This window comes from Callithrix jacchus, chromosome 7 (genome assembly GCF_049354715.1).
Source record: "Callithrix jacchus isolate 240 chromosome 7, calJac240_pri, whole genome shotgun sequence".
Classification (NCBI taxonomy): domain Eukaryota; kingdom Metazoa; phylum Chordata; class Mammalia; order Primates; family Cebidae; genus Callithrix; species Callithrix jacchus.
In genome coordinates, this window is record NC_133508.1 from 39,221,818 (window position 1) to 39,249,466 (window position 27,649).

A 27,649-nucleotide genomic window follows, 5' to 3' on the forward strand; every position below is an offset into this window, starting at 1 on the left:
CTCCCAGCCTGAGGCAATCCTCCTGCCTGGCCTCTCAACGTGCTGGGACTACAGGCATGAGCCTCCTTCCTGCCCGGCGTGGCTGGGGCTGACCTTTCCCTCACTGGTTGTTAGATGGGCCCACTTTCCTCCCTGTAGCTGCTTCCTCATTTGTACAAGGGGCTAACTTTTTATTTAACCCAGGGTTGTTGGGAAGACAAAGGAGATTCTACTTTTAAAGCCGCTGACCTGCTGGTGTCTAACTCAGTGAGCACCGACATCCATCTGCCACGGTTCCTGTTCCAGGCAGCAGGCCGGGTCCTCGCGGAGTAGAGGGCAGATGAGGTGGGACGCTCGGCCTGCTGTGCTGGGTAGTGAGGGACCCTGCTCCCCGCTGCCTGCACAGGGAGCCCACTCCAGGGTCTCCAGGCCTGTGCTCTTCCCACCATCTTTGCCACAGGGCAGCTCCCGTCTGCGTCTGTCTCATTAATTCTCACTTGGTGCCACTTCTCCATGACCGGCTTGGAGGACTGCGGGTGGGCACAGGCTGAGTCCCTTGTTCCTCCATCCCTCCCTGAGGGGAGGGTCCTCAGCCTCATGGGGAGTTTCCTCACATTGGGCCACTGTAGCCACATGCCATGACGCCCAGCCAGTGTCCCCGTACAACCTGCCAGGTGCTGGCTGTGACCTCCCCTCCCAATCTCTGACCCGGAGGTGGCCGCTACATTCCTGCCGTGCCCCTCAGCATCCCCCTCACAAACTAGCTCCTGACAGTGGAGACCTGTAGCCATGCCCTGCATGCCGTCCTCAGCATGCTCCCCAACTCCTGCCAAGGGCACTCAGGCAGCTGGGACCAAAGCAACCGAGGAACCACGGCTGGACCAAGTTGGGCGAAGAGCTGGTCCTGGGTGTTTGCTGGGATCAGTGATGGAAGGCCAGGGCTGCAGGAATCCAGGATGCAGGAGAAAGAGCAGGACCCAGGCAGAAGCAGGAGACCCAGCTGTTAGGCTCCCACCCCGATGCATGCCTGCTTAGCAGCAGGGGAGCTGTGTCCCCACGTGGGGTGGTGCCGGGTCTCCTCCCTGCCCTGCCTGTCTGGGATGCCCTCCCGGCCCGCTCCCAGCAGGCACTGCTTTTCTCTCCACTGCACGGGGACGAGCTCGGTGCCCTTGTCCTTCCTCATTGGCACTTCAGACTGTTTCCTTTTCCACCAAACCACCCCAGCTTTGTGAGCAGACCTCATCATGTTGAGGTCCTGGCTCCCTTTCCTGAAGGAGGGGACACTGCTCCATGACCGTCTCCCAGCCATGCTTTCAAAATTAAGATGGCCAACTTGATTCACCAACTTGGACTTCCTCTCCTTTGGGGGTCCTGTACCCTCCCCGCCCACCCCACTAGTCTGGGTCCTTTCTCCTAACCGCACCCCTCCGCAGTCTGGCTTCCAGTTCTCTGCCCCGCTCCTGCTCCAGCTCTGCTGTCCTTTAGCCCCCAGGTCTGCAGTGTTTTCGCTGGCCTTCATCTGAGCTTCTGAGTCCCCTCCGACCCTTCTCCTCTCGTTATCAAGAGTAGCCTGTCTGGCCACCATTGTTTCTGCCCCTCACCCTCCCTCCCTCCTCTCCTTCCTCCCATTCTTGTGGGCAGACCACAGCCCGTGTGGAATCTCAGCCTGGGTGGCTTAAGCACCACCTGCCCATTCTTTCTCTCAGCGGGGATCGGGGTGGTGCCAGTGGCTTCCCGGGCCTCACACAGGCCTCGCCCTGGGCCAAGGTCAGCTGAGTGGGGAGGGCCCAAGTGTCACCATGCTGGACACCCAGGGCTGCTGTCCCTGGCTGCTGCAGTCTCTGCCAGAGCCCTGTGACCTGGAATCCTGCCTGCCCGGGTCAGCTTCCTCCTAGGCAAGGCCAGCCTTCCAGGAGGGTGAGGTGGAAGCTGGGGTCCAGAACGCATGCAATGAAATTTTCACACATTTCATTGGCCAATGCAGGTCACAGCAGCCGGATTCCAGGGGAGTCGGAAAACGCAGTGATCCCTCCTCCCCTCCGCTGCCAGCCTCTGCCCTCCCCCTGCAGGGGCAGGGCTGCCTGACAAGCGAAAGCCCCAGGTTTTCTGCCTGCTGGCTCTGGGAAGGCAGGGATGGAAGTGTCATTTAGTGGCAGGGACACTAGGGAGCCTGGTTTGGCCAAGCCCTAGCTCCCTGCAGCACTTCCCCCAGGAAAGCTGGGCCTGTGTATCCAGTGGGTGGGTCTACCACCTGGTGACTGCACCAGGCAGTGGGGTGGGGGGGGGGGTCCAGCACAGCAGGGCCCTGCCCTCTGCTGTGTGACGTCAGGTATCCAGCTTGGGGCTTCTGGGCCCCTGCTCCTCACAGGGGTGCAGCTTCTGTGTCCTCTGCCAGGTCCTGTGGGTCTAAGAGGGGGTCTCTCGCTCTCCTCCAGCACACCAGGCTCCATCCACCCCCAAGCCCTCCCCAGCTGGCTGCCTCCCCCCTGGCTGGAATAGCAGCAGCCCTCCTGGGTCATGGGCCTCCCCTCCACTCTGTCCTCCCTGACGCAGCCAAAGGCATGCTTCTAACCTTCAGACCCCCTCCCTAGGGCCAAGGTCACCAGACACCAGGCGGTTCTAAGTGTCCCACTGGGCCCACTGTGTGGAGTGGGGCCCTCTGCCCTGTCCCGAGTCCTGCTCTCCCAGGGAGCCCTTAACAGGGGGCTGCAGCTGGGAGGGGACATGCCTGCCATGTGAGTGGGGAGGCTCCAGCCTGGTAAGATGGAATCCAGGACTGTGAGACTTGTGGCCCAGGTCAGGTGGTGGCAGCTAGGCTTCCTGGTCCCAGGTGGAAAGACAGGGCAAGGCTCCTCCTCATGGGTCTGGAGGGGAGGGGCTGCCTGTCATCTGCCCGGCTTTGAACTTCAGCAGTCCATGTTTCTTAGGAGAGGGGGTCAATCCCATGACACATTGCCGGGTCATTCTCCTCTGGCCGCAGGGCATGGCAGGCTCAGCACGACCTTCTCAGAGTGCCGTGTGTGCCTGTGGGGTACCCAGCCATCCTTCCCGGTGGAACCAGGCTGAGGTCCAGCCCTGTTGTCAGAGTGACCTTTGAGCTGTGACGAAAGGTTACATGTGACCAGGAGCCATGAGTCAATCAGATGTCATCCAGGGCGGTGGCTGAGGAGGGGTCACTGACCAGATGGGAAGGCGGGGAAGGGTCTGGATGTGAACGGGAGCAAAGAAGTGGGCCACAGGCTGGCGGGCTCCTTCAGATGGGTGAGCCCTGGCCTCTGGCCTCTGTGAGGCCAGATCCCTACAACAGCCAACCTGAGCAAGGCTCAGGCCTCCCTGGGAGTCCAGGGCCCCAAGTCAGCCCTGCACCTGGCCCAGACCTCAGACCCTGATGGGGCTCACCCACCTGAGATCACTCTGGCTCTGTGGGAAGGCAGGAAGCTTTGGAGTGACCCTGCGTGGGTGAGGATTACACAGACACTTGATGAAGCACGAAAAGCCCCGTTTGACGGTTTCCCAGTTGGTGCCGATGTCAGAACTCATCAGATTGCACATTAATTAGATGCAACTTGCTGTGTGTCAATCACACCTAATTAAAACTAAAAAATCAGACCCATAATTTTTACACTTGTGAGTGTTTTATCAGATGAGCCTTAAGGTTCTAGATTCAAATGCACACTCAATAAAACATTTAGGTTTATTATTTAAGGAGAAAGACCAGAGGATGTTACTGAATTTATTAAGAAATCAGGATGAGGCCCGGCATGGTGGCTCACACCTACAATCCCAGCACTTTGAGAGGCTGAGGCAGGCTGACCACATGGTCAGGAGATCGAGACCATCTGACGCGGTGAAACCCCGTCTCTACTAATCTCAGCTACTCCAGAGGCTGAGGCGGGAGAATCGCTTGAACCCGGGAGACGGAGGTTGCAGTGAGCTGAGAGTGTGACACTACACTCCAGCCTGGGTGACAGAGCAAGACTTCATCTCAAAAAAAAGAAATCAGAATGAGGCCAAAGTGGGAGGGTCACCTGAGCCCAGGAGTTCAAGACCAGCCTGGGCAAGTGGTCTCACATAGTGAGAGTCCATCTCTTAAAAAAAAAAAAAAAGGAAGAAATCAGAATGTTTGAGAATGTAAGATTCAGCACATTTGCATTTTACATTTAGTTTCATTAAACATACAAGGCAGGTCTACCAGTGAACTAACATTCTGCTGAGGGAGAAAGACCCCGGCAGCAGTCACTAGGGGGCTGAGAACAGTGGGGCATGAGTGGAAGATGGGTCTCAAAGGCTGGGGTGCCAGTGTGCCCGTGTGTGCCAGGTATGGCCCAGAGGCCCAGGTGTTGGAGCAAAGAGCCCAGGACGGGGGGGGGGGGCAGTTGTGGGCAACTGGAGAGGACACAGGGGGAGGGCAGAGGCCATGACGTAGCAAGCCTAGGCCGGGACGGTCACCCCAAGAGCTGAGGGGAGCCATGGGAGGCTTTGTGTGGATCCGTCTGGCTACCGGGTGAAGAGCAGGTTGTGGGGTCGGCATGGGAGCAGGACCGCCAGGTGTGTCCACAGGACCCCATGCAAAAGGCTGCTGTGGCCGGGACCAGGGCACGCAGGTGTAGGTGGTGAGGACCAGTCTCAGGATGATTTTTCCTGTTGCTTCTGTTGTTACCACATAGTTAAAGGCTGGACATGGTGGCTCACTCCTGTAACCCCAGCTATCTGGGAGGCCAGTTGGGGAGGATCACTTGAGCCCAGATGGCTGCAGTGAGCCGAGATCACATCACTGCACTCCAGCCTGGGCGACAGAGCAAGACCCTGTCTCAAAAATATGTATATATATTTTGAGACAGGGTCTTGCTCTGTCGCCCAGGCTGGAGTGCAATAATGCGATCTTGGCTCCTGCAACCTCTGCCTCCTGGGTTCAAGCAATTCTCCTGCCACAGCCCCCCAAGTAGCTGGGATTACAGGTGTCCACCACCACACCAGGCTAATATTGGTATTTTTTTTTAATTTTTAAATTAAAAATATTTTTTTATTTCAAAGATGGGATTTCTCTATGATGGCCAGGCTGGTCTTGAACTCCTAGCCTCCAGTGATCTGCCCATCTGGGTCTCCCAAAGTGCTGGGATTACAGGCGTGAGCCACTGCACCTGGCTTATTGGTATTTTTAATAGAAATGTGGACCAGTCTTGGGATAATTTTTCCTGTTGCTTTTGTTGTTGCCACATAGTTAAAGGCTGGACATAGTAGCTTTAACTATGTGGGTTCACCATGTTGGCCACGGCTGGTCTTGAACTCCTGGACCTCAGATGATCTTCCCGTGTCAGCTTTCCAATGTTGCTGTGTGAGCCACCACACCTGGCCTGTGTTTTGTTTTATGAGACAAGTTCTTGTTCTGTTGCTCAAGCTGGAGTGCAGTGATGAGATCATAGCTCACTGCAGCCTCAACCTCCTGGGTTCAAGTGATCCTCCTGACTCAGCCTCCCAAAGCACTGGGATTACAGGTGCGAGCCACTGCACCCGGCTGTGTCTTTGGTTTTTACATGCTAACAATGTTTGTGCCCCACTAGATTTTTGCTGGGAGAGGGGAAGGCCCACGATTCGTATTCAGAATATGTTGTTTTTTCACTCCTTTACTTATTTATTTGAATGTTATGTATGATTGCTGAGTCTTAGCTACCCTTGCCTGCTATGTGCTGTATGTCACAGCAGCAATTTGGGAACACTGAGTGATGTGGGACTGGTTAACTAAATCGACTCTGTGTGGGCAGGGACCCGTCTGCAGTTAAAACAACTTGCATAGATGTATCCACCAATGCGGATAGATGTGTGTTTTGTGTTTTGGGGTTTTTCTTTTGAGATAGAGTCTTGCTCTGTTGCCCAGGCTGGAGTGCAGTAGAGTGATCTCCACTCACTGCAATCTCCACGTCATGGGCTCAAGTGATTCTCCTACCAAGTAGCTGGGATGACAGGCTTGCATCACCACACCCAGCTAATTTTTTGCATTTTTAGTAAAGACGGGTTTTCACCATGTTGGCCAATCTGGTCTCGAACTCCTGGCCTCCAGTGATCTGCCCATCTGGGCCTCCCAAAGTGCTGGGATTACAGGTGTGAGCCACTGCTCCCGGCCTTTTTTTTTTTTTTTTTTTTTTTTGTATTTTTAGTAGAGATGGGGTTTCACCATGCAGGTCAGGCTGGTCTCAAACTCCTGGCCTTGAGTGATCCGCCTGCCTCAGCCTCCCAAAGTGCTGGGATTACAGGTGTGAGCCACCCACACCCGGCCTAGGCAGATGTTTATGATACATTGTTTCCTGAATGAAGCAGATTACAAACTGGTGAACATACAATGAGGCTTTTTCTCTTTTGCTTTTTATTGATGTGAAAATCATATAACATGAAACTAACCATTTTAAAGAATGTAATCCAGTGGCCTTTATTCATCACATTGTCCAACCATCACTCTACGGCTGTTATCACCCCATCCCTCCTCCCCAGCCCCCGGTAACAGGCCTGACTTCCTGTTCCTGTGGTCTATCCGTTCTGGGCATTTTTCCTGCAGTAAGTGGAATCACACAACCTGCCGCCTTTGTATCTGGCTCCTTTCCCTTAGCATAATGTTTGTGAGGTTCTTTTACATCGTAGCAGGAATCAGTGCTTCAGTCCTTTTCACGGCTGCATAATATTCCATTGCATGGACATTCCACATTTTGTTTATCCATTCATCTCTGATGGACGTTTGCTCTGTTTCCAAGATTTGTCTAATGTGAATTGTGCTGCTATGAACATTTGTATGCAAGTATTTGAACACCTGTTTTCAATTCTTTTGAACACATGCCTGCAAGTGGAATGCTGAGTTACTCAATAATTCTATGTCTAACATTTTGAGGATCACAGTGGCCAAACTATTTTACATTCCCAACAGCAGTGTTATGTGCCATGATTCCAACTTCTCCGTGTAGTCATTCACCAACGCTTGTTATTGTCCTTTATTTTTATTTTATACTAGTTTTTGAGACAGTCTCGCTCTGTCGCCAAGGCTGGAGTGCAGTGGCACAGTCTTGGCTCACTGCAATCTACACCTCCCGGGTTCAAGAGATTCTCCTGCCTCAGCCTCCCAAGTAGCTGGGATTACAGGTGCCCTCCACCACACCTGGCTAATTTTTGTATTTTAGTAGAGATGAGGTTTCTACTAAAAATGTTGGCCAGGCTGGTCTGGAACGCCTGACCTCAGGTGATATGTCTTCCTCAGCCTCCTGAAATGTTGGAGGACATGTTCAGTGAGCCTTCATTTTCATTATTACAGTCATGCTAATCGAAATCAGCTTCTCATTGGGGTTTTGATTTGCATTTCCCCATGAATAATGATACGGCCGCCTTCCCGAGGTACGCAGCTGTTTCTGTGTCACTGGAGAAATGTCTATTGAAGTCTTTTGCCCATTTTAAAATTGACTCGCCTTTTTAAAATTGAGTTGTAAGAGTTCTTTGTACGCCCTGGATGCTGCCCCTCATCAGAGAAATAATTTGAAAATATTTCTTCCCATTCTGTGGATTGTTTTTCACTTTCTCAGTAGGGCCCCAGAATTCATTTTTTTTTTTTTAATAAAAGATATGTCTCTTCTATTAAAAAACAATATGAGGCCTGAGCGTGGCGGCTCAGGCCTGTCATCCCTGCACTTTTGGGGCCGAGGCAGGTGGATCACTTGAGTCCAGAAGTTCAAGACCAACTTGGGCAACATGGAGAGATTCCATCTCTACTAAAAATACAAAAAATTAGCTGGTGCACCTGTGGTCCCAGCTACTTAAGAGGCTGAAGTGAAAGGATCGCTTTGGCCCAGGAGGTGGAGGCTGCAGTGCACTGAGATCGTGCCACTGCACTTCAGCCTGGGGGACAGAGTGAGACCCTGTCTCAAAAAAACAAAAACAACAACAAAAAACACCAATCTGAGCAAACATTTCCCTAAACCAAGTGAGGTTATCTCTGGGTAGTTTGGACGGTCACTGTTTCACTTCCAAGTTTACTAATCTTGCAAACTGGTAAATGGAAAATGAAAACTGCCCATCATTCGTTCATGCGACGATGAGTTACTACATCTCGTGAAGGACCCAGAATGCTGGATACTCAGGTGTTTCCAGGGCGTTGGGCAGGGGTGGGGACGCTGTCCGCTGTCCTGAGTCCCTGTCCCTGACCGTGCCCTTGAGACCCTGCCTACTCTGCTTCTGCTTTTCCCTCTGTTTTCGTCATTCTGTTTTGTTTCTTCTACTCACTCCCGGGCTTGCCTCGGGAAAAGGAAACTGAAACCGAAGCTGAATCTGGCCACTAGGCTCAGGCTCCCCTGGCACGCCCCCTGACATGTGCGGCTCAGGCTTATAAAAGGGCCGGTGGTGGCTCGGGAGCTGGCAGCCCAGAGGCAGCGCATTCATCTTTGCTGTATGGGAGCTTGTGCCACAGCCCACAGCCATGGTAAGGCAGATGCCACAGGTGGGGGCGGGGGGCTGCGTTCAGTCCATTTTCCTCTCTCTTCCCCAGCCAGGGTCTCCTGGGGGTGCAGGGTGCTGAGTGGTCAGCCAGGTGACCTGAACGTTCTCCTGAAAGCGGGTCACCCCGGAGAGTGTCGGGGTGGGGCACAGAGGGGCGTCCTAGCAGGTAAGGGGAGGCCACAAGGTGGCTGTGGGCAGCTGACCTTCTAGCAGTGACCCCTCAGTGCCTTCTGTGCCTGCGGTCCCTGCTGACAACATGTGGATGGAGCAGTATCCCTGGGCACAGGCGCTTGTGCAGCCAGAGCCTCATGTGTGGTGGGCCTGGGGCTGGTGCAGAGTCTCTGAGCCTGTGTGATTCCTGCAGGGCCGGGACCTGACAGTGAAGATGCTGGGGGGCCACGAGTTCCAGGTGCCCCTGAGCAACTCCATGTTGGTGTCAGAGCTGAAGGCAAAGATCACCCAGAAGATCGGTGTGCACGCCTTCCAGCAGCGTCTGGCCATCTACCCGAGTGGCATGGCACTGCAGGACAGGGTCCCCCTTGCCAGCCAGGGCCTGGGCCCCGGCAGCACCATCCTGCTGGTGGTGGACAGCTGTCATGAACCTCTGAGCATCCTGGTGAGGAATGACAAGGGCCGCAGCAGCACCTATGAGGTGGCACTGACACAGACCGTGGCGCAGCTGAAGCGGCAAGTGAGCCAGCAGGAGGGCGTGCAGGAAGACCTGTTCTGGCTGACCTTCGAGGGGAAGCCCATGGAGGACCAGCTCCCGCTGGGAGAGTATGACCTCAAGCCCCTGTGCACCGTGTACATGAATCTTCGCCTGCGGGGAGGCAGCGCAGAGCCTGGCAGGCTGAGCAGAGGGCCTCCTGCCAGCATCTGAGCAGGATCAAGTGCTGGAAATAAAGGTTGCTGCAAGGGGAAATGGATGCCTCTGTGTCTGCGCCTGCCCCTCCAGGGGCCATCTCTGATCTGACCCTGCTGATGGAGCTAGGGGAGGAGTCAGGAGGGAGAACTGCCTCTGTGTCTGCACCTGCCACTCCAGGGGCCACCTCTGATCTGACCCTGCTGATGGGGCTAGGGGAGGAGTCAGGAGGGAGAACACAGGGTATATCCTGGTGGCCAGGCCTGCGTTGCCAAGTGAAGGGCCTGCAGTTACAGCCTCGAGGGATCAAAATAGGGACCCCCCCAAAACTGAAGTAAGACAGGTCTTCCCACCCTTTGGGAAATTATCTTCTAGAGAAAGAAAAAGAGGTGCATTTGATGGAACCCACCTGGCCCTCCAGCATCTGGGACAGCAGACGGCTTGCACAGGGACCAGCCTGCTCAGATCAAAAGGCTACCAGGGAGGCTCATGGAAGCAGTGAGGGGTGATTCCTCGGGGCCTACCCAGTGGGCCGTGAGGCAGGCTCTGCACAGGAACTGGGGCTGGGGGCCTTAGTTATCCCTAGGCAGCATGCACAGCCTGCTCCACCTGCCTGGGCTGGGCTAGGGAGGAGTAGAGACGGTCTGAACCTCACATCACCACTGTGGCCAGCTGCAGAAGAGCAGAAGGCAGCCTGGGTGGCCCCAAGCACACTCTTCAGGGCTCTGCATGAGGGAGGGGCTGTGGCCAGCAGTGGGGGGCACCTGGAATTGAGGCTGACACTGTCCAGGAAGAAGGGCTTGTCCCAGGTGGGGGGACCCAAGTCAGTACAAGCTATACCCCCCTCCCCACTGATGTGCCCTTCCCTGTCTCTCGATTCCAATTTGCTAAATGAGTCCCCCCAGAAGCCAGCTGTCGGCCAGGACACTTCAAGGACACGGCACAGTGGGACACACAGAGTCCGGATTGGGGCACTTGGGCCTCAGCTTTCAGAGCCCTGGAGGGGATGTGGCTGGAGACACAGAGCCCTCCGTGGTCTGTGAGTCCATGTCTGGGTGGGGGATCCCCATCTGGCTGCACCAAGACCACTGTGTGCCTGAGTGTGTCCAGCAGGGGCTGTCTCAGCTCCAGCCTTGTTTCTGGTCCCCACCTCATCCCTTTGCCACAACAGGCACTTGAAGCTGGCCCAGGAGTCTCTCCTGAAACCCCCACAGGGTCAGGGCAGGGCAGAGTCTCTGTCATACTCTGACCCAGAGATCAGTAGCTAGCTTGGGGTGAGGGGGTGCACCACAGACCCAGTCCTTTTTTTTAAATTTTGAGACGGAGTCTTGCTCTGTTGTCCAGGCTGGAGAGCAGTGGCACGATCTTGGCTCATTGCAACCTCTGCCTCCCAGGTTCAAGCAATTCTCCTGCCTCAGCCTCCTCGTGCCTGCCACCATGCCCAGCTAATTTTTGTTTTGTTTTGTATTTTTAGTAGAGACAGGGTTTCGCTGTGTTGGCCAGGCTGGTCTCAAGCTCATGATCTCGTGATCTGCCCTCCTTGGCCCCCAAAGTGCTGCGATTACAAGTGTGAGCCACCTCACCTGGCCTAATTTTTGTATTTTTAGTAGAGATGGGTATTTTACCATCCTGGCCAGGCTGGTCTTGAACTCCTGGTCTCAAGTGATCTGTGTGCCTCAGCCTCCCAAAGTGCTGGGATTACAGGTGTGAACCACTGCAACCACTGCATACGGGCGACCCAGTCCTTTGAAAATAAATACAGGCCAGATGCAGTGGCTCACGCCTGTAATCCCAGCACTTTGGGAGGCCAAGGCGGGTAGATCACAAGGTCAAGAGATCGAGACCATCCTGGTCGACAAGGTGAAACCCCGTCTCTACTAAAAATACAAAAAATTAGCTGGGCATGGTGGTGCGTGCCTGTAGTCCCAGCTACTCGGGAGGCTGAGGCAGGAGAATTGCCTGAACCCAGGAGACAGAGGTTGCGGTGAGCCAAGATTGCACCATTGCACTCCAGCCTGGGTAACAAGAGCAAAACTCCGTCTCAAAAAAAAAAAATAAATAAATACAGGCCGGATGCAGTGGCTCACGCCTGTAATCCCAGCACTTTGAGAAACTGAGGTGAGTGGATCATGAGGTCAAGCCTGGCCAAGATGGTGAAAACCCCGTTTCTACTAAAAATACAAAAATTAGCCGGGCATGGTGGTGGGCACCTGTAATCCCAGCTACTTAGGAGTCTGAGGCAGGAGAATTGCTCGAACCCAGGAGGTGGAGGTTGCAGTGAGCAGAGATCGTCCTACTGCACTCCAGCCTGGGCAACAGAGCAAGACTCTGTCTCAAAAAAACAAAAAATTTACTTCCTAAAAGCAGGGTCATACTCTTAGCTAGGCTGGAGTGCAGTGGTAAAACCACCCTCACTGCAGCCTCTGCCTCCCACACTCAAGCAATCCTCCTGCCTCAGCCTCCTGAGCAGCTGGGACCACAGGTGCGCACCACGAAGTCCAGTTAATTTTTAATTCTATTTGAGAGATGGGGGTCTTGCTATGTTGCCCAGGCAGGTCTCGAACACCCGGGCTCAAGGGATCCTCCCGCCTCCACCTCCCAAAGTGCTGGGACGACAGGCGTGAGTAACCGCGCCCGGTCTAGACTCAGTTCTGAGGGGACAAAGGGGGCCTCCGCTACGCCCCTCGAATTTCGCTGGGCCAAGCTCTCACTTGGGCCCTCCAGCCCCGTTTCCCGCTGCACCCAGCCCCGCCAAGCCGCAGAGGTGTGCGGCGCTTAGCGGGGAGGGGGCGTGGCGGGACACGCGCTTGCAGCCGCGGAACTGCAGGGGCCGGGAGGAGCCGGGCCTGGAGGGCGGGCCGCGCGCCGTGCTGGCCAGTCAGCGTCCGCCCCGGCGCCGGGACCCGCCCTCTCGCCGCAGCTCCAGGGGTCCCCGCGCTGCCCAGCCTCGGTCCCCCGGGGGAGGGGCGCGGCCTGTGGGGCGGGATCGGGGCCGGGGCGAGGGCCCCTCCCGGCGGCCCGCCCGAAGCCCCTCCGCAGTCCTGTCACGTCTCCTCCAGATTAGGCATTAACTCGGGTGCAGCCGCACTTCCGGGGGGCCGCGGCAGGGGAGGGGCGCCTGCGGGAGCCGGCCCCCCCACTCCTTCCCCGCCCCCTCCCGGGCCGCCCCTCCCAGCCCCACGGCCTAGCCCGCCGCCGCGTCCCAGGGCTTTGTTCGCAGCCAGCGCGGGTCGCAGGGCGCCGGGCGGGGAGGGGGAGGAGGGAGGGGAGGGGAGGAGGAAGGGGAGGGAAGGAGGGAGGAGGAGGGAAGGGGGAGGAGGGCGGGGGAGGAGGGTAAGAAGGGGTGGAGAGGGAGGAGGGAGAGGAGGAGGAGAGAAGAGAGGGAATGGGAGGGGAGGGGAGGGGAGTGGCGGGGGAGGGACGCTCCCCGGCCCCGCCCCCCCGCCCTCCGCCACCGCCTCCGGAGCCGCGTCCCGTCCTGTCCAGTCCCGTCCCCGGCGCGGCCCGCGCGCTCCTCGCCGCCTCTCCTGCGCCATGGCCGGCCCAGGCCCGTCCCGCCCGGGCGCGCTGCGGCCGCTACTGCTGCTCCTGGTGGTGGCCGCGCGCGTCCTGCCCGGCGCCGGCGGGACGTGCCCGGAGCGCGCGCTGGAGCGGCGCGAGGAGGAGGCGAACGTGGTGCTCACGGGCACGGTGGAGGAGATCCTGAACGTGGACCCGGTGCAGCACACCTACTCCTGCAAGGTTCGCCCCCGCGATGCCCGTTTCCCGCCCGGACCCCGCCCCGTGCCGTGGGAACCCGCGCGGCCGCCGCGCAGCCCCAGCTCCGCTCCCTTGACCGCCAAGCCCCCGAGGCGGGGGGGCCGCCGGGAAAGTTGCTGCGGCGCCCAGGCCGGGTCGCGTCCGCCCCTCCGCCTCGGAAGCAAGTGCAGCTCGCCTGGGACTGCAGCTGCCGCGCACCCTCCCCGCCGGCCGTGGAGAACGAGAGGGACCGGGGAGGGGCCTTCGCCCCAGTGGGGATCTGGGTGGGCCTGAGCCCGCTGGTTCCGTCCCGAGACGCCTTTCCCGGGGCGAGAGGGAGTGGTCAGGAGAGAGAACGGGGCGCTCGGCCTGAGCTCCCAACCCCAGGAGCCGGGCGGGGGGTGCCGCAGTGGCGGCGGGGGGGGGGGGGCAGGAGCCGATAAGTGGGCGGGGCCGCCGCCGGGCCTCATGTGCTGGGGGCAGGGCCGGTGCCCCATTGAGCTCTTGCGGGAACCGGGGCTCCCCCAGCCCGGGAAGTTTGCCCTGCGTCTCCCTCAGGTGCCTCTGGGAGCCCTCGGCGTAGGTACGCGGGGCCCCCCACCATCTTCTCCTAGCAGGGGCCCGGGAGACCCAGAGTCGGCTCCCCTGTACCCCCAAACCAACTCCTGGGACCAGAAATTGGCTTGCTTCCCCTCCACGGAGGTGGAGAAGGTGGCAGCTTCTCTTAACACCAGCCAGCTACGGCTGGGCTCCCCCGCCGGCCCCGTCTCCTCCACAGCGGCCAGGGCACTTTGCCAGGTCCCTGCAGGATTTTCCCGACTTCCTCCCCGCTGCTCCTGGGTGTGGCTGGGGTGGGGGAAGGCGATGAAAGCCGCCAGACCCTCCCCCTGCTGGGTGATCTGCCTCCTGAAGCAACTGTTGGGGGGGGCGGGGTTGGAAGCGGCTCTGCCCGGGCGGCTGGAGGGGTCCCTGCAGATGCGGCAGTCCCGAGGCTCCCAGCGGGGCTGAGCAGTGGACAGGCCAACCATTGTCTCACCCCATCCTGCAGCCCCAGCCCCCCAGAGCTCCTGAAGGGGGCTTCTTCTCCTGGCTCCGTTTTCAAGGGGTGCCTGGGTCTCTGTCCTTGCGAGGGCCGCCAGGTCTGCTGTTGGCTTACCACAGGCCACCGTTAGAGCAGCTGAGAAGGTGGAGGGTGGGGCGCCCTGTGCTGCCCAAACTTGATTCCGTGGTGCTGGGGCTGCCCTGACTGCACAGACCAGGAGCCCAGAAAAGGGGTTCTCACTTTCCCAAGGGCAGGGCCACCAGGAGCCATGCTGCCCCCTACCCTGAAGCTGAGTCCTTCATGGCCACTGCCTAGGATTGCCAGGAGGTGGGCACTGAGCAGTGGGCAGGTGGGAGGGGATGGGAGGCAGGCACTCTGGGCCACGTGGGCCCCCTTCCCCAGTTCAGCCTCAGCTAAGAGGGACGTTATTGGAGCTGGAGTGGCTGAAGTTGGTTAGACCTGGGGTGGGAGCTGCTTCCTGGAAGGGGGATTTGTTCACAGGTGGTGCATCCCTAAGCGTTCCTGCATGGTCTGTGGCTGCCATGGGTGTGCTTCCCCAGCCTCTACCCAGCGGGGTTAACCACATCTCTGCACAGGGCTTGAATCTACTGTGGACATTGTAGTGAGCAGCTGAAACCCCAGTCGAGCCCCCTCCCCAGGAGAGGACTAATGACACCTACCCCCATGTCCACCCCAGGTCCGCGTCTGGAGGTACCTGAAGGGCAAAGACCTGGTGGCCCGGGAGAGTCTGCTGGACGGCGGCAACAAGGTGGTGATCAGCGGCTTTGGAGACCCCCTCATCTGTGACAACCAGGTGTCCACTGGGGACACCCGGATCTTCTTTGTGAACCCTGCACCCCCGTACCTGTGGCCGGCTCACAAGAATGAACTGATGCTCAACTCCAGTCTCATGCGCATCACTCTGCGGAACCTAGAGGAGGTGGAATTCTGTGTGGAAGGTGCGTGGTGGAGGGCTCGTGTGGGGGCCGATGGGGGTCAGGCTGGTGGCCAAGGTGGGCAGGCTGCAGGGGTCGCTGGAGGGGTCCTCTCGTGTTCTGCTGCAGCACCCAGTGTCTTGTAGTCTGATCTGTGGTCTGACTGTGATCTAACCTCGGCCTCCACTAGCTTCCCCCTCCCTGGCTCCCGGCTATGTCTCCAGCCGTCAGAGGTCAGCAGCTCCAGCCCTGAGTTACACATCTCTGGCCCTGGGGCAGAAGGCAAGTCCCAGCCCTGCAAGGGTTAGCCTCCCGCCTCCTCCCGGCTCTCCACACTTCCTCCTGGAGGCCCCTTCTAGGGAGAAGCTGGACAGGTGAATGTCCTGTGTCAGTGCAGACATCCATCTAGAGGGGCCCACGCCTTGAGCACCCCACACCGTGAGCATCCCAAACTGTGGGCATAGGGTGGGACAGCGGGGCTGCGAGGTGAGGGCTTCTGTGAATTTAGACAGTGCGGAATTCGCCATTGAGAGGTCTTCCTGCTCACTGTTCCCACTTCTCTGCTGAATGGCCTGAGAGTGGCCCTAACACTGACCCCAGTGGGGGGGGGAGGGGGGCAGGGGGAGCAGAAGTCCCATGACAGCCCCAGGACAAGTCCTAGTTGGGGGCTGAGGTCCTTGGCTGGGGAATGTGGCAGGGAAAATATAGGAGGTCCCTGTCGCCCCCACATCCTGTCTGCTCCCTCATGGCTGTCTGGGAAGGGATGTGTTGGTGGGGGGCACGGAGAATGCTTCCTCCCTGAGGCCACAGCAAGGGTCCTGACTTCCTGTCCCTCCAATTTGCTCTGCTGGCCAGCAGGAAAGTGCTGGCTTCTGTCTACTTTGCTGCCCTGACGCTAGCCTGGCTCTTGTGGGGTCCTCGCAGGGTCCTGGAGTGTTGTCTTCCTGTCTCTGTACTTGCCTGGGGGCTGTGCAGGGGGAGGGGCAGCACCCAAAGCAGCCAGCACTGCAGCCTCTCGCCTAGCCAGTGGTCAGCAGCCCCCAAGCTGTCTTCAAAGTCCAGGGTCCAAAGGCAGCACAGAGGAGGGTCCCCCGGGTCCCTCCCCAACCCGGCCCTCCACTGGAGGGATGCGACACCTTAGCCCTCTTCGGGGCCCTTGTGGTCTGGGGAAAAGATCTGGCATTATGGAGCTGGGACCGGCTGTGGGGCGGTGATTTCGGGAGCTGAGGAGGGGCTGGAGAAGGAGATCAGCGTGAGGACAGTTCCTGGCTCTGCAGGATCAGGAGAGGGAATCATTAACCCCACAGCCAGGCAGGTCCAGCCCGAGGGTCCATGACTCAGTAACTGAGGACTTGCTATAGGGTCAGAGGGCACGTGGCAGAAGAGTCATCCCGGCAGTCTTGCCAAAGCCGCACTATGCACGCCAGGCCCTGGCTCTGGAGTGAGTGCCCAGGCTGAGCCCAGCACTGGGAGGAGGGTCCCTGGGGACCCCCTGCCAGGAGGGTGTGGCTTAGCTTCTGGGAGGGAAGCAGCATGAGTGGGGCCCCTGGAAGGTGCCCAGGAGCCCAGGAGCTTCCCGTGGGACAGGTGGGCCTCTGCTTTGGAAGCCGGCCAGTGATTTCTGCAGGGGCTGGGGGCACAGGTGCCAGGATGGGGAAAATGCCTCCCAGAAGCCTGGGTGAGCTCTGAGGGACAAGGTCCCTGGAACCAGCCTGGCTGGAGAAGGGACAGTCCTATGTGCCCACCCCTCCCCTCAGCTGTGGGAGATAAGGACATTGGAGCCCACCCTAGACTTTCTGGAAGCAAAGGCCTCACCCTAGTGAGGGGGATGGATGTAGGGGGCTTGTGCCTAGCTGGCCTCTCCCCATCTGACTCTAACCCACCTCCCAGGGCACAGGGTGAAGTCTGGGCGGCCCCTAGTCTTCGGAAGCCACCGCTGAGTACACTAGATGCCACCTATTTTTTTTTTTGAGATGGAGTCTCACTCTCACCCAGGCTGGAGGGTAATGGTGCAATTGGCTCACTGCAACCTCTGCCTCCTGGGTTCAAGCGATTCTCCTGCTCAGCCTCCTGAATAGCTGGGATTATAGGCGCGCACCACCACGCCCGGCTAATTTTTGTATTTTTAGCAGAGACAGATTTTACCATGTTGGTCAGGCTGATCTCGAACTCCTGACCTCGTGATCTGTCCGTCTCGGCCTCCCAAAGTGCTGGGATTACAGGTGTGAGCCACCTTGCCCGGCCAGGTCCCACCTTTAACGGGGAACCCCCGTCCTGGAGCCAAAGGCCCTTCTAAGCTCCCAGGGTGGGGAGGGCACGTCCTCCCAGGCCACGCCCCCACCAGGCTGCCTGCACACTGCCGGGGAGGCGCACCTGCTGCTGGGCCACACCTGCACTTGGCTCCAGGGGGACTTCCTCAGTTTCTCCCCTGGCTCTTCCCTGCCTGGTCTTCCTGGCCCTGCTAGTCTTCCTGGCCCTGCCCAGCCAGGGCCCCTCCCCCAGTCCACAGCCCCCAGGACGGCTCCTCCCCCTCCTGCCTGGGGAGCCACATTCCTGGCATAACTAAAGCAGGTATGCGTCCCTCCCTCTGAGCCACCTTTGGGCGGGGGAGGAGGCCGGCTGCTCCCTCCGGAAGGAGACCCCCGCCCCTGCTTTGTGAGGGAAGTGGCCTGGTCTCCGCAGTGCCAGCTGCCCAGGGCTGGTGGCTGAGCAGGCCACTCTTCCGGCCCTCACCACCCTGCCCTGTCTGGGCACTGACCATGTGCTCCCAGCCCACCTCTTAAAGGCTGGTCGTAGAGCCTCCCTGACGCCCCTGAGGGACGCCTGGCTGAGGGCCGTCCAGGCTGCCTTGGGCCCATCCTCCCCGATAGGAGCCAGGAGCAGAGAAAGGAAGTGTTGTCTGCTCCTGCCAGGGCCTGGCAAAGGGACAGGGCAGGGACCAGGGTCGGAGTGAGTCTGGCGTCTTCCCAGCCCAGCCCTGCCCAACTCTGAAGCCCAGGGTCCTGGCGGCCTGGTCCCGGCCCCACCTGTATTCCAGCCTTCGAGCCCTCCCTTCCTCCTTCCTCCCTGCCCACCAGCTGTCTAGGCCTCAGGACCTCAGTTCTGAGGGTAGCCTAGGGTCCCATGGCCCCGGGTGCAGCATCGGTGCTGGGAGTGAGGGGCCAGACACCCCCAGACCAGGCTCCCTTCAGTGTGGGGCAGTCTAGGAGATGGGGGAAGTTTCTGGGCTACAGGAGGACCTCCCAGAGGGCTGGGCCCTTCCCCCTCTCCTGCCCCCAACTCCTCCACCTTCCTCTTGCACAGGGAGAGGCAGCTTCTCTGTCCCTGCCACCCTCTCCTGCCCCTTCTGACTCTAGGTTCTCATCCCACCCCCTGATCCCCCCAGCTCCACCCCATGAGACCCTCTTAGGGTCTCCCTCAGGCAGGCCTGGGCTGGAGGCTGCTGCCCCGTTTCCCTCCTGCAGCTGGGAGGGGGTCTGCCGGATGGGGAGGGCCCACCTCCGTCTTCTCCCCATCCAGGGGCTCCCAGTGGGAAGTTGGCCCGGTGCTTCCCGAGTGCATGAATGGACTTGTCTCGGCTTCGACTTCACCTGGGCTTGCCCCTGCCTTGCCGCAGGCTCACAGGGGCGGCCCTGGGGTGGGCTTTGCTGGCTGAAAGCAAAGGGAGCGAGATGCTGGGAGGGGTAGGGGAACTCGGTGGCTCACTTCTGTGCGGATGGCCTCTGAGGGGCCGGGCTAAGCTGGTGGCAACTACACTAGGCTTTTTCCAGACCCCACCCTGCCCCTCACTCCCCACCCAGAGAAGAGCCTGGCTCCATTCTCCCTGCAGACGGGAGGTGGAAAGCTGTTTTGGAACTGGGTTTCCTCCCGCTTGTCCACACTGGCCGCTCTGGTGGGACCTCTGTGGGTGGTGGGGATGGCACCTGCTGCAGCCTCCAGGTTGAGGAGGGAGAGGGGTTTAGGGCCAGGACAGGTCCTGTCCCCACAGTATCAGAAGAGGGAATCTTTAGCCCCACAGTCTGCAGAGAGTGGGAGGGGGCTGCTCCAGAGAAGGGGGTGCCCATGCTTCGGGGCCACAGGTCCAGCCAGAGGTCATTCTGGCCAGGCCCATGCAGCTTCCTTCCTGAAGGGTTGACCTGCCCCCATCACCACAGGAGGGTGGAAAACAGCTGCCAGCCACAGCAGCAGGCCCCCCACCCCCAGTCCTTTGCTTCCACCTGTGGAACCCAGGTCCACAGCCCACTTCAGAGCTGGGGGTGGGGTGCCACGCTCCACCCCTCCAGTGGCCTGGGTGGGGCAGGAATGGACCCCCTTCCTGCAGTCCTAGTTCTGGCATCCCCTCCCCATTGGACGGGGCTCCCCAGGGCCCCCGAGGCCCAGCTGGACTGGGGCTGCAGACATAATCACCGTGGTGGCCCCACTGCCTGAAGATTGACCCCCCACTCAGGGTCCCGGGGGTGCCTGCCCCTCACAGATGAGAAGGAAGCTCAGGGCTGAGATGTCGCCAGCTGTGCCCCCGAACCTCCTGCCTGCTTCGGGGGCTGCACTGGGGCCTGGGAGGGGTCCTGTGCACCCCCAGGCTGTGGCAAGATTGTGGCTGGGATCTAGGGGGTGAGGCAGCTCTCTAATGTAGCCTCCAGCACAGAGGGAAGCCCCCCTGAAGGGGCCTCGCCCCCCAGTGAAGATCCTGGGAACTTCCTCTGAGGAAGGCCCCCTGCCAGGGGCAGCTCACAGCGGGACCTGGGAAAGGGGAGATGGCTCCTCCCAGCCCCCTCCCCCTGCAGTCCCCCTACTGAGCAGAGGCGTGGGAGAAGGGGAGCTTTCTGTCCTACAGGCAGCCGACTGTTTCCAGCTGTGTGGCCTGCATGTCTGTGTATGTGTTTGTACACACGTGTGTGCACGTGCCTGCAGCCTCAGATGTACCCGCCCATGCCCTTCAGAACTGTGGCTGGAGCCTCTGCCCGTGGGCCATGTCTCCTGCCCTCTGTGTCCCTGGACTCAGCCGGGGCCGGTGCTGCAGAGGTGGGGCTGGTGGTGGGTGACCCTGTCCTGTCCTGGGGATCTCGGAGCTGGGCTCTGGCCTCTGACCTCCTGCACATGTGAGTCTGGCCTCAGTTTGCTGCTGGTTGCCCAGTCTCCTGCCCCCGGTCACTGCATCTAGCACTGCCCTGAGCCTGGCAAAGGGCCCAGGACCTTCTGCAGGTACTGCCTCTGGGAATGCCTGACGTGGCTTCTGAATGTTTGCATGAGGGCATTGGGGTCTCTTGGGGCTGCAGTAAAGACAGGAGGGTCCTGGGTCACTGTCCCCTCACATGCCGGCCGGACCTCCAGGCTGACACAGATGCCCACCCCTGCCCAGATGGGGCTCTGTCTGGGGGCAGCAGGGCAGTCTGGGAGTCAAACCAGGCAGGGGCAGGGCGGGGGGGGGATGTCTGTCGTCCGCCTGAGCCACGCTGCCCTGCCCCTTGGCAGCCCGCCTTGGCCACCCTCACACCAGGCCCTAGGAGAAGCAGCCCCTGTGTGTCCACAGATGGGAGGCACCCATACAGCCCCACGCTGGAGAAGCCCTAGCACAAGCACCCAGCCCACGGTGGCCACAGCCCACAGCACCCACTGCCCACAGCGCTGGTGGGGAGGGGCTGTGCACCCACTTCTCTCCCCAGGGGAGGTTTGGGCATGGACAGGGCTGGGCGCGGACAGGGTTTGCCCTGCACTTCACTGATGCATTTATCGGTCCCATCCCCATTCACACACTCACGGGTTGGCCATGGATCCTCTTAGGGTCACCTCCACAGGGCTTCCCAAGGAAGCCAGGGGTGAGCTGTGCCTTGAGGGGTGAAGTAAGTGCAGGGAACAGTGGTCCCTGTGGTTTGGGTGAGGGTGGGAGAAACATGCTGTGGACATGCGGCAGGGGAGAGGGCTGGAGAGCAACTGCCATGACCCCATGGCTGATTCCTGCCTCGGATGCCTCCCAGCTGCCATCTCGCTGCCAGCCATTCCCTCTCCCATGGGGAAGAGCTCCCCTGGACCCTGGCTGGCAGCCCCTGTAAGCACTGACCACTCCATGGCAGCTGTTTCCCTTGGCTGGGGTTGGGGGCACCAAGTGCACTCAGGTAGACCAGGAATCAGTGTCTGCATCAGAGCCTGTGTGCCTGCATGTGCAATGTGTGGCCAATGGCACCCACACCCACCTCACCCTTTTCCAAAGGAACTGATCCGCAGCCCCTCTGGGACCTGTCAATTGCCAGAGGGCCCCAGGGCTCCCACCTCTCCAGGCCCCAACCCTCCCTCTGAGGGCAGGATAAGTACCTGTGAGTGCTCAACCAGAGCGTGCACATGTCTACACAGAGACATGTGTGAGTGTGGGGGGAACATGCCTTCCCAGTGTGTGGGTGGGGGTTGAGAGACACAATTAATGTTACACAGAGGTGTGTGGAACACCCAGTGTCTACCCGGGCAGGTGGAGGGGGACGTCAGTGTCTAGGCGGGCAGGTGTGGGGATATCAGTGTCTATGCGGGCAGGAGGGGGACATCAGTGTCTACGTGGGCAGGTGTGGGGACATCAGTGTCTACGAGGGCAGGTGGAGGGGGACATCAGTGTCTACACGGGAAGGTGTGGGGACATCAGTGTCTACATGGGCAGGTGGAGGAGGACTTCAGTGTCTACATGGGCCGGTGGAGGGGGACATCAGTGTCTATGCGGGCAGGTGGGGGGGGGATGCAAGTGTGACACCTGGTGCCTGTGGGTATAGCTGAGTGTATGCATAGCAGCTGGGACTAGGGCTATACCTAGGCTGGGTGGGGAGGGGGTGCTGGGACTGAAGCTGGGGCTGGGCCCGCAATGGGGCTGGGCGGGGATCCAGGGGTGGGGCATGGGGAGGAGGGGTGGTGCTGGGCTGGCCTGGGGCACCTATTTCGTGGCAGTGAGTGTGCAGTGAATGGTGCTGTGAGTGTGAGCTCAGAGACCAGGGGGCTCCTGCCTGGCTCAGAGCACCCTGTACTTTCCCACACATGAGCCTGCATGGGCTGGTGAGGGCTGAATGATTTTTCCCTGAAGATCCTAAAATAGCTCAAGTCGCCTGAGCTCCCCTCCCTGGCTGGGCCTGGGGCCTCAATGGCCCTTTGTCTTTCTGAAGGCATCTGTGCCTCTGTGGGGGGCTCAGACACTGACTGGGGCTGGGTGGAGCCAGGCTGCCTGCCTGGTCCCCCTTCCCCCTGGCTCAGCCTAAGAGGCCCTAAGCCCCATTCCCGTGTTGGCCTGGGCCAGCCAAGCCCCCCATGTGACTTTCAGCCTGTTGGGCCTCCTTGGCTGGTAGATTCCATGGTATCTGTGTGGGGGCAAACTTCCCAGGCAGTGTTTGAGGCCCCTCTACCAGCCCATACCTGGGGCTCCACCACCCCTCCCACATCCTGGTACCTGCAAGACTTCCTCCTGCAGAGCCCCCCAAGAGATCCCATGGCTGGAGGTGGTGGCAGCAGGCAGGCTGGCATGTGACCTGGTAGCATAGCCTGGGTTTGACCCTGGCACTGCCCCTGGAACTCTAAGCTGGGAGGTGAGAAACGGAGTGTGTGTGAACCACCTGAGCTCTGCACAGCAAGTCCTGTTCTGGGTTTTCTCGTCCCTGGGCCACACCCTATGCTGGGGAGATAAAAAGTCCCTGCCCGCGGTGCCCACAGTCAGTGCCGCTGGAACACTCCACCTGTCATGGACAGTGCCAAGGTCCAGCGGGGCGGAGTGGTTGGGATAGGAGCTGCCCTGAGGAGAGGGTGAGGCCAGGATGGGTGGGTCTCCAAGTGGTTCCTTTGACAGCTTCTCTGGATGGGACGTGGCTTGGGGCGGGGGAGACCCCTTGGCTGCGTTTGGATTTTTCCTGCAAGGTTTCACTGAAACAGCAGACTCCAGGGCCATAGAGATATTGGAGGCCTCCAGTGTGGGTGATGGGGCAGGGGTGACTTCGGTGCGGACATGGGCTGGACGCCTGGCTGTGGGGTGAAAAGGAGTCCCAGGAGAGGGAACTGGCAAGACAGGGCCTTCCCAGCTGAGGTGGGGTTGGTGGGATTGGGGCGGGGCTCTTGGAGGAATCCGAGCAGGACTGGACGGTGAGACCCAGCACCTGGAGGGGAGGAGGCCTTGGGGAGAGTCCAGATGGAGGCTGTGGGGGTCGAGGGGCCCACAGACGCGGCTGGGGGACTTCAGAAAGGCAGGTGTGGGAAGTGGATCCTCCGGGGTGGACTGAGGTGAGGCCTGGGTGTGACCACGTGGAGGCACTGGTGGCTGCTGGCAGCGTGGGTGAGACCATGTGGCAGACGGCTTGGTCCGCGGAGCTGGAGGGACCGGCGTAGCAGAAGCGCCCTGGCACCAGGTCCTTGCTTTCCTGGAGCTGGGGTTTGGGGGATGGGGGTAGGTAATTGCAGTGTTTTTTTCCAAAGGCTGTGGGTAGTTAGGGGTGTGCGAGGGCCGAGGTGCAGTCGTGGAGGCCTGGCGTGAACTGTAGAGATGGTGCACACACCGAACCAGAGGGGCCCCTCGTTTACCCCGGGATTCCCCTGCTGGGCAGCGGCCAGGGAAAGGGGCGACCTACGGGGGCTGGCATGGGGACGGGACTCCGTGACAGGGGTCCCCTCTGGGCCGAGTTCCCATCCCCCACCCCGGGCGGCAGTAACGTCAGGGCCTAGACGTTCCCGGAGCCGCCTTTGGGGAGCGCTCCAGGCCCGCAAGGAGGCCCCGCCGCTATTTGCATGGGGCTCATTTGCATGACCCCGCCCCGCGCGGGAATGGGGGGCCGCGGGCGACTGGAGGTGCCGCCGCCAATTCCCAGGGGAGCGTGGGCCGCTCACCTCCACTCTCCAGCGTGCGCCCACCTGGGGCCTCCCCCACATACGCCCCGCCAGGGTGGGGCCGCGGGCACACGCACGACGCGCACAGGCGAGCGCACGCGGCCCGCCCGAGCCCCCTGCGGCGACTCCGATTCACCCGAGCAGGCGCGGGGCGCGGGGAGCGGACCGGCCCAGTCCAGCTACTGCTCGCCGGGCGCTTCCTCCTCCCGACCTGCCCCGGCCACCCCCGCCTCCGCTCCAGCAGGAGACCCTGCCCTGCACGACCCCTGCTCCCCCGGCCCATCCCCGCCGCCGACTCAGTCCGGGTCCCACCTCCAGCCCCAGCGCCCCCGGCGCAGTCCCAGCCACAGCTCCAGCCCTATTCCCCGCCCAGCCCCAGCGCCCCCAGCCCCAGTCCCATCCCAGCCCCAGCCCCAGAGCCCCCAGCGGCCCCGGCCCCGCCCCAGCCTGCCCGGCGTTGCCTTTTGTGCCGCGCTCTCCCGTCCGCGCGATCCTCTGCGACTCCCCGCGGACGCCGGGGTCCCCGGAGGCGGCTTCCTTTGTCTCTGCTCCCGCCCTCCCTCCGCGGCGCCCTCGCCCCTCACTCGCCTCCCTTGCCCGGCGAGGGGAGCTGGCGCTGCTCGCCCAGTGGCGGGAGCCCGGGAGCCGGCGCGGCCTCCGCAGGCTCCGCTTTCTCCTCGCTCCTGACGCGGCCGCCCCTCCTGCCTGCGCGCTGCCTTCGCCACTCCCGCCCCTGCCGGGGACAGGAGCTGCCCGAACCCCGCGCACCTGCCTGCCGCGCGCACCGCCTCTGCAGCCGGCCCGGCGGAGGTGGCAGGCAGCAGCGGTGGCCACGGGCTCCCGGTCTCTTCTGCTCTGAGCCCACGTTTGGGATTTCGACTCCAGGAGAATCCTGCACGCCTCCCACTATGAGCCCGCAGGGCTGGCACCGGGACCTGACGTCCCCAGGGCTGTGCCTGGGTGACCTCTGAGAGCACAGCTGCTGTCACTGCCCCAGGGGTCCCAGGATGGGGCGAGCAGCCCTGAAGAGGCCTAAGGGCACCCCGTGAGGAGTCCCCGCGCTCAGAGTGGGGTGCAGAGCCGGAGACCCGGGCCATGCCTCCACTGCCGCTGGCGCGGGACACCCGGCAGCCGCCTGGCGCGTCCCTCCTGGTACGGGGCTTCATGGTCCCCTGCAACGCCTGCCTGATCCTGCTGGCCACCGCCACCCTGGGCTTCGCGGTGCTGCTGTTCCTCAACAACTGTAGGTGGCTTTGGGCGGGGCCGCTGCACTGGCCGAGCCCCAAACCCGGAGCCGGCATAAACGCTGGGACCCGCGGTGGAACCCCAGGGGCTGCGCGCAGCTTCCTGGTGATGGGATGGGTCACCCTCCAGACCTCTGGGTCACTGGAGGCCTGTCCTTGGGTTCCGGCCCTCACTCAAAGCTGCAGAAACACTTTCTGCGGTAGCTGGGGAGGGAGGGGCAGTTTCACGTAAGGCAGGGCCTGCGTGGACTCTAGGGAATCGGGAGCTGCCTGCACCCCTGTGGCTGAGGCCCCATCTGACAGGTGTGAGGCCATGACCATTTGGCTGGAGGGGCGGAGAAAAGCAAGGGCCTCTACCTGCATCTACCCCACGACCTCAACCAGCCCATGGGGTCAGGGTTGGACCCCTCAGCATCCTTGCCTCCCGGCCTGGATCTCTGGGGTGGGGGAGGGCTGGGCAGGGGTGACCCCTTTCAGTCTGGGCAAAGGGATGGGACAGGGAAGGACCTGCTCAGAGTCCTAACTTGGAGATTTGTTTCTTCCAGACAAACCTGGGACCCACTTTACCCCAGTGCCTCCGACGCCTCCTGATGGTGAGTGGGGCTGAGTTTGGGGACCTGGATGCGCCATGGCACACTTGGGAGTCAGGGCCATTTGGGGGTGTGCACACCAGATGTGTGAAGTGTGTCTGGAGTGGGGAGGAGGCTGGACAAGGGCACCTGGGCCTGTCCTGGGAGTCCACAGTTGTGGGCAGCAGATGGGCTGGGGGTCTGGAGGTGGCTCTCACTTCAGGCCTTGGCCCCTTCAACCTCAAAATTGGGAACCAGTCCTGGGACCCACAGGTTGTGAGATGGTGTCTGCCCATGTGGGGCAGGGCCAGTCTGGTCAGGGGGCTCCTCTCCTTTGTCCTCCCTTCTCCCTGTTCAGCAAGGGGTGGGGCTGGACAGAGGCTGGAAGTGGACAGGAGCCCAGAGGGGAGGCTGGGCTGGGGGAGGGGCCCGGAGGCCAGAGTCTGTCCCTGGGACTCCGCAGGCTGTCGTGGGGGGCACAAATGATGGAGACAGTGGGCTGACCTTGTTGACCTGCTTTGTGAGGTGGGGCCTGTCCTCCTGGGTGGCTGCTGGTGTTTGGGTCACTGTCATCAGGGTACTGAGAGGGGGAGAGAGGGAACGGTCAGCACCTAGAGGGAGCAGGGATGGGAGACTGGCTGCTCCCTCAGCAAGACCTGCTGCAGGTCCTTCTCCAGCAGGCTGGGAAGGGGCAACCAGCTGTCCTCTCAGCACCTGCCCCTTCCCTGGTCTTGCGTTCAGTCCCGTGTGCAGGGCTGTCTGTTCGAGGGCTGTGTTGTGAAGCTTTCCTGACCAAGACGTGGGGTGGGGAGGACAACCTGGGGAATCCTGAAGTGGCCTGAGGACAGGGCCTGGGCTGGATAGGTCGTCTGGGCCACTCTCAGGTCTTGGGAGTGGGGGATGATGGCTGGAGGAGGTGGCTGTGGACCTGGGCCTGGTGGGGGCGGGGCCTCCATCCCACTGTCTGCAGCTCTGTGCTGCCCACCTGTGCTGAGAGGTGGGGGCAGCTTGGGGTGTTCGGTGGTCTGAAGACAGGGTGGAGTCTTCCCTGGGAGTGTGGAGTTTGGGCACTTGGGAACCGGAGCTGGATTCAGGAGTGTGAGATGGAGGTGCCTCTGTCTCCTGGGCCGCCGGACAGGCTGGCGTTGCCTCCAGTCAACTGTCCTTTACGCCAGGAGCCTTGAGCCAGTGATCGGGCAGCCTGTTCTCCCACGTGAGGCTACTCAGCTCCTGGTCCCAGGGACTCTGGGCAGGGTCAGCGCTGGGCCTGGGGCGAGGAGCTGGGCAGTGGGAATGGGGGGCAGTGGCTCTGGGGAACCCGGCCTACCCCTGGGCTCTAGCCCTGCAACCTGTCTGTTGGCGTCCAGCCTCAGCTCCTGATGGCCCTCCAACTCCCCAGGCTGTTCCAGTGGGATCCCAAGGGCCCCTCAGAGTGCCAGGCTCCTTTTGGACTGTGGGGAGGGGAGAGCTGTCTGCATGGCCGAGGTGATAGAGGCCAGAGCGGCCTTGCAGCAGTGGTGGAGGCCTGTGGCCTCTGAGGGGCCTCCTCCCGGTGGGGTTGCTGTTCCCCTCCAGATTCAGGAACCCTGTGGTCAGGGCAGCGCAGCACCATGGGTGGTTTGTGACCCAAGGCATGTGAGAGGACATGGGGTTGCAGGGGCCTGCAGTGGGCTGGGAGAGCAGGTAGGTGAGCAGCTGGCTTGTCCTCCCTCCTGGCCAGTCCAGGAGGGTATGGACTCAGAGAAGGACCTGAGTCTTGCAGGAAGGTGCCTGAATCCTCCCAGTGGGCTGAGCCCTGGGGAGGAGGCAAGTCTGCGCTGGCGGCTGGGGCCAGGGCCAGGGCAAGAACTGAGTTTGCACTACCTGTGAGCAAGAGGCCCGGAGCCCCGTGGATTTAAAGATGTGCTCAGGTGGGAGGTCCCCTCTCTCAGGGTCCTCAGCCTCCTCTCCCGACAACCAGCAGGCTGGGGGCT

The 27,649-nt window shown here is 60.8% G+C and overlaps 2 protein-coding genes across 18 annotated transcripts in view; both read left to right on the top strand.

Annotated features, from left to right (window-relative positions):
• Nucleotides 1–8,366: 8,366 nt before the first annotated feature.
• On the top strand, nt 8,367–9,370 carry ISG15 (ISG15 ubiquitin like modifier). Its single transcript, XM_009000214.5, has 2 exons — nt 8,367–8,431; nt 8,813–9,370. The coding sequence occupies exons 1-2, from the start codon at nt 8,429–8,431 to the stop codon at nt 9,326–9,328; spliced, it is 519 nt and encodes a 172-aa protein (XP_008998462.1). The 5' UTR covers nt 8,367–8,428; the 3' UTR covers nt 9,329–9,370.
• Nucleotides 9,371–12,794: 3,424 nt separating this feature from the next.
• Nucleotides 12,795–27,649, top strand: part of AGRN (agrin) — a 35,084-nt gene continuing 20,229 nt past the window's right edge. For 13 of the 17 annotated variants that reach the window (XM_035307236.3, XM_035307239.3, XM_035307238.3 and 10 more), the window contains exons 1-3: nt 12,795–13,051; nt 14,788–15,049; nt 25,653–25,700. In XM_035307236.3, the coding sequence (XP_035163127.3) occupies nt 12,845–13,051; nt 14,788–15,049; nt 25,653–25,700 (517 nt within the window). In that variant the 5' untranslated portion in view covers nt 12,795–12,844. Of the gene's footprint in view, nt 13,052–14,787; nt 15,050–23,932; nt 25,107–25,131; nt 25,411–25,652; nt 25,701–27,649 lie in introns of those variants that run through there. The other 4 variants (XM_035307242.3, XM_035307243.3, XM_078329951.1 and 1 more) reach the window with 2 other exon arrangements.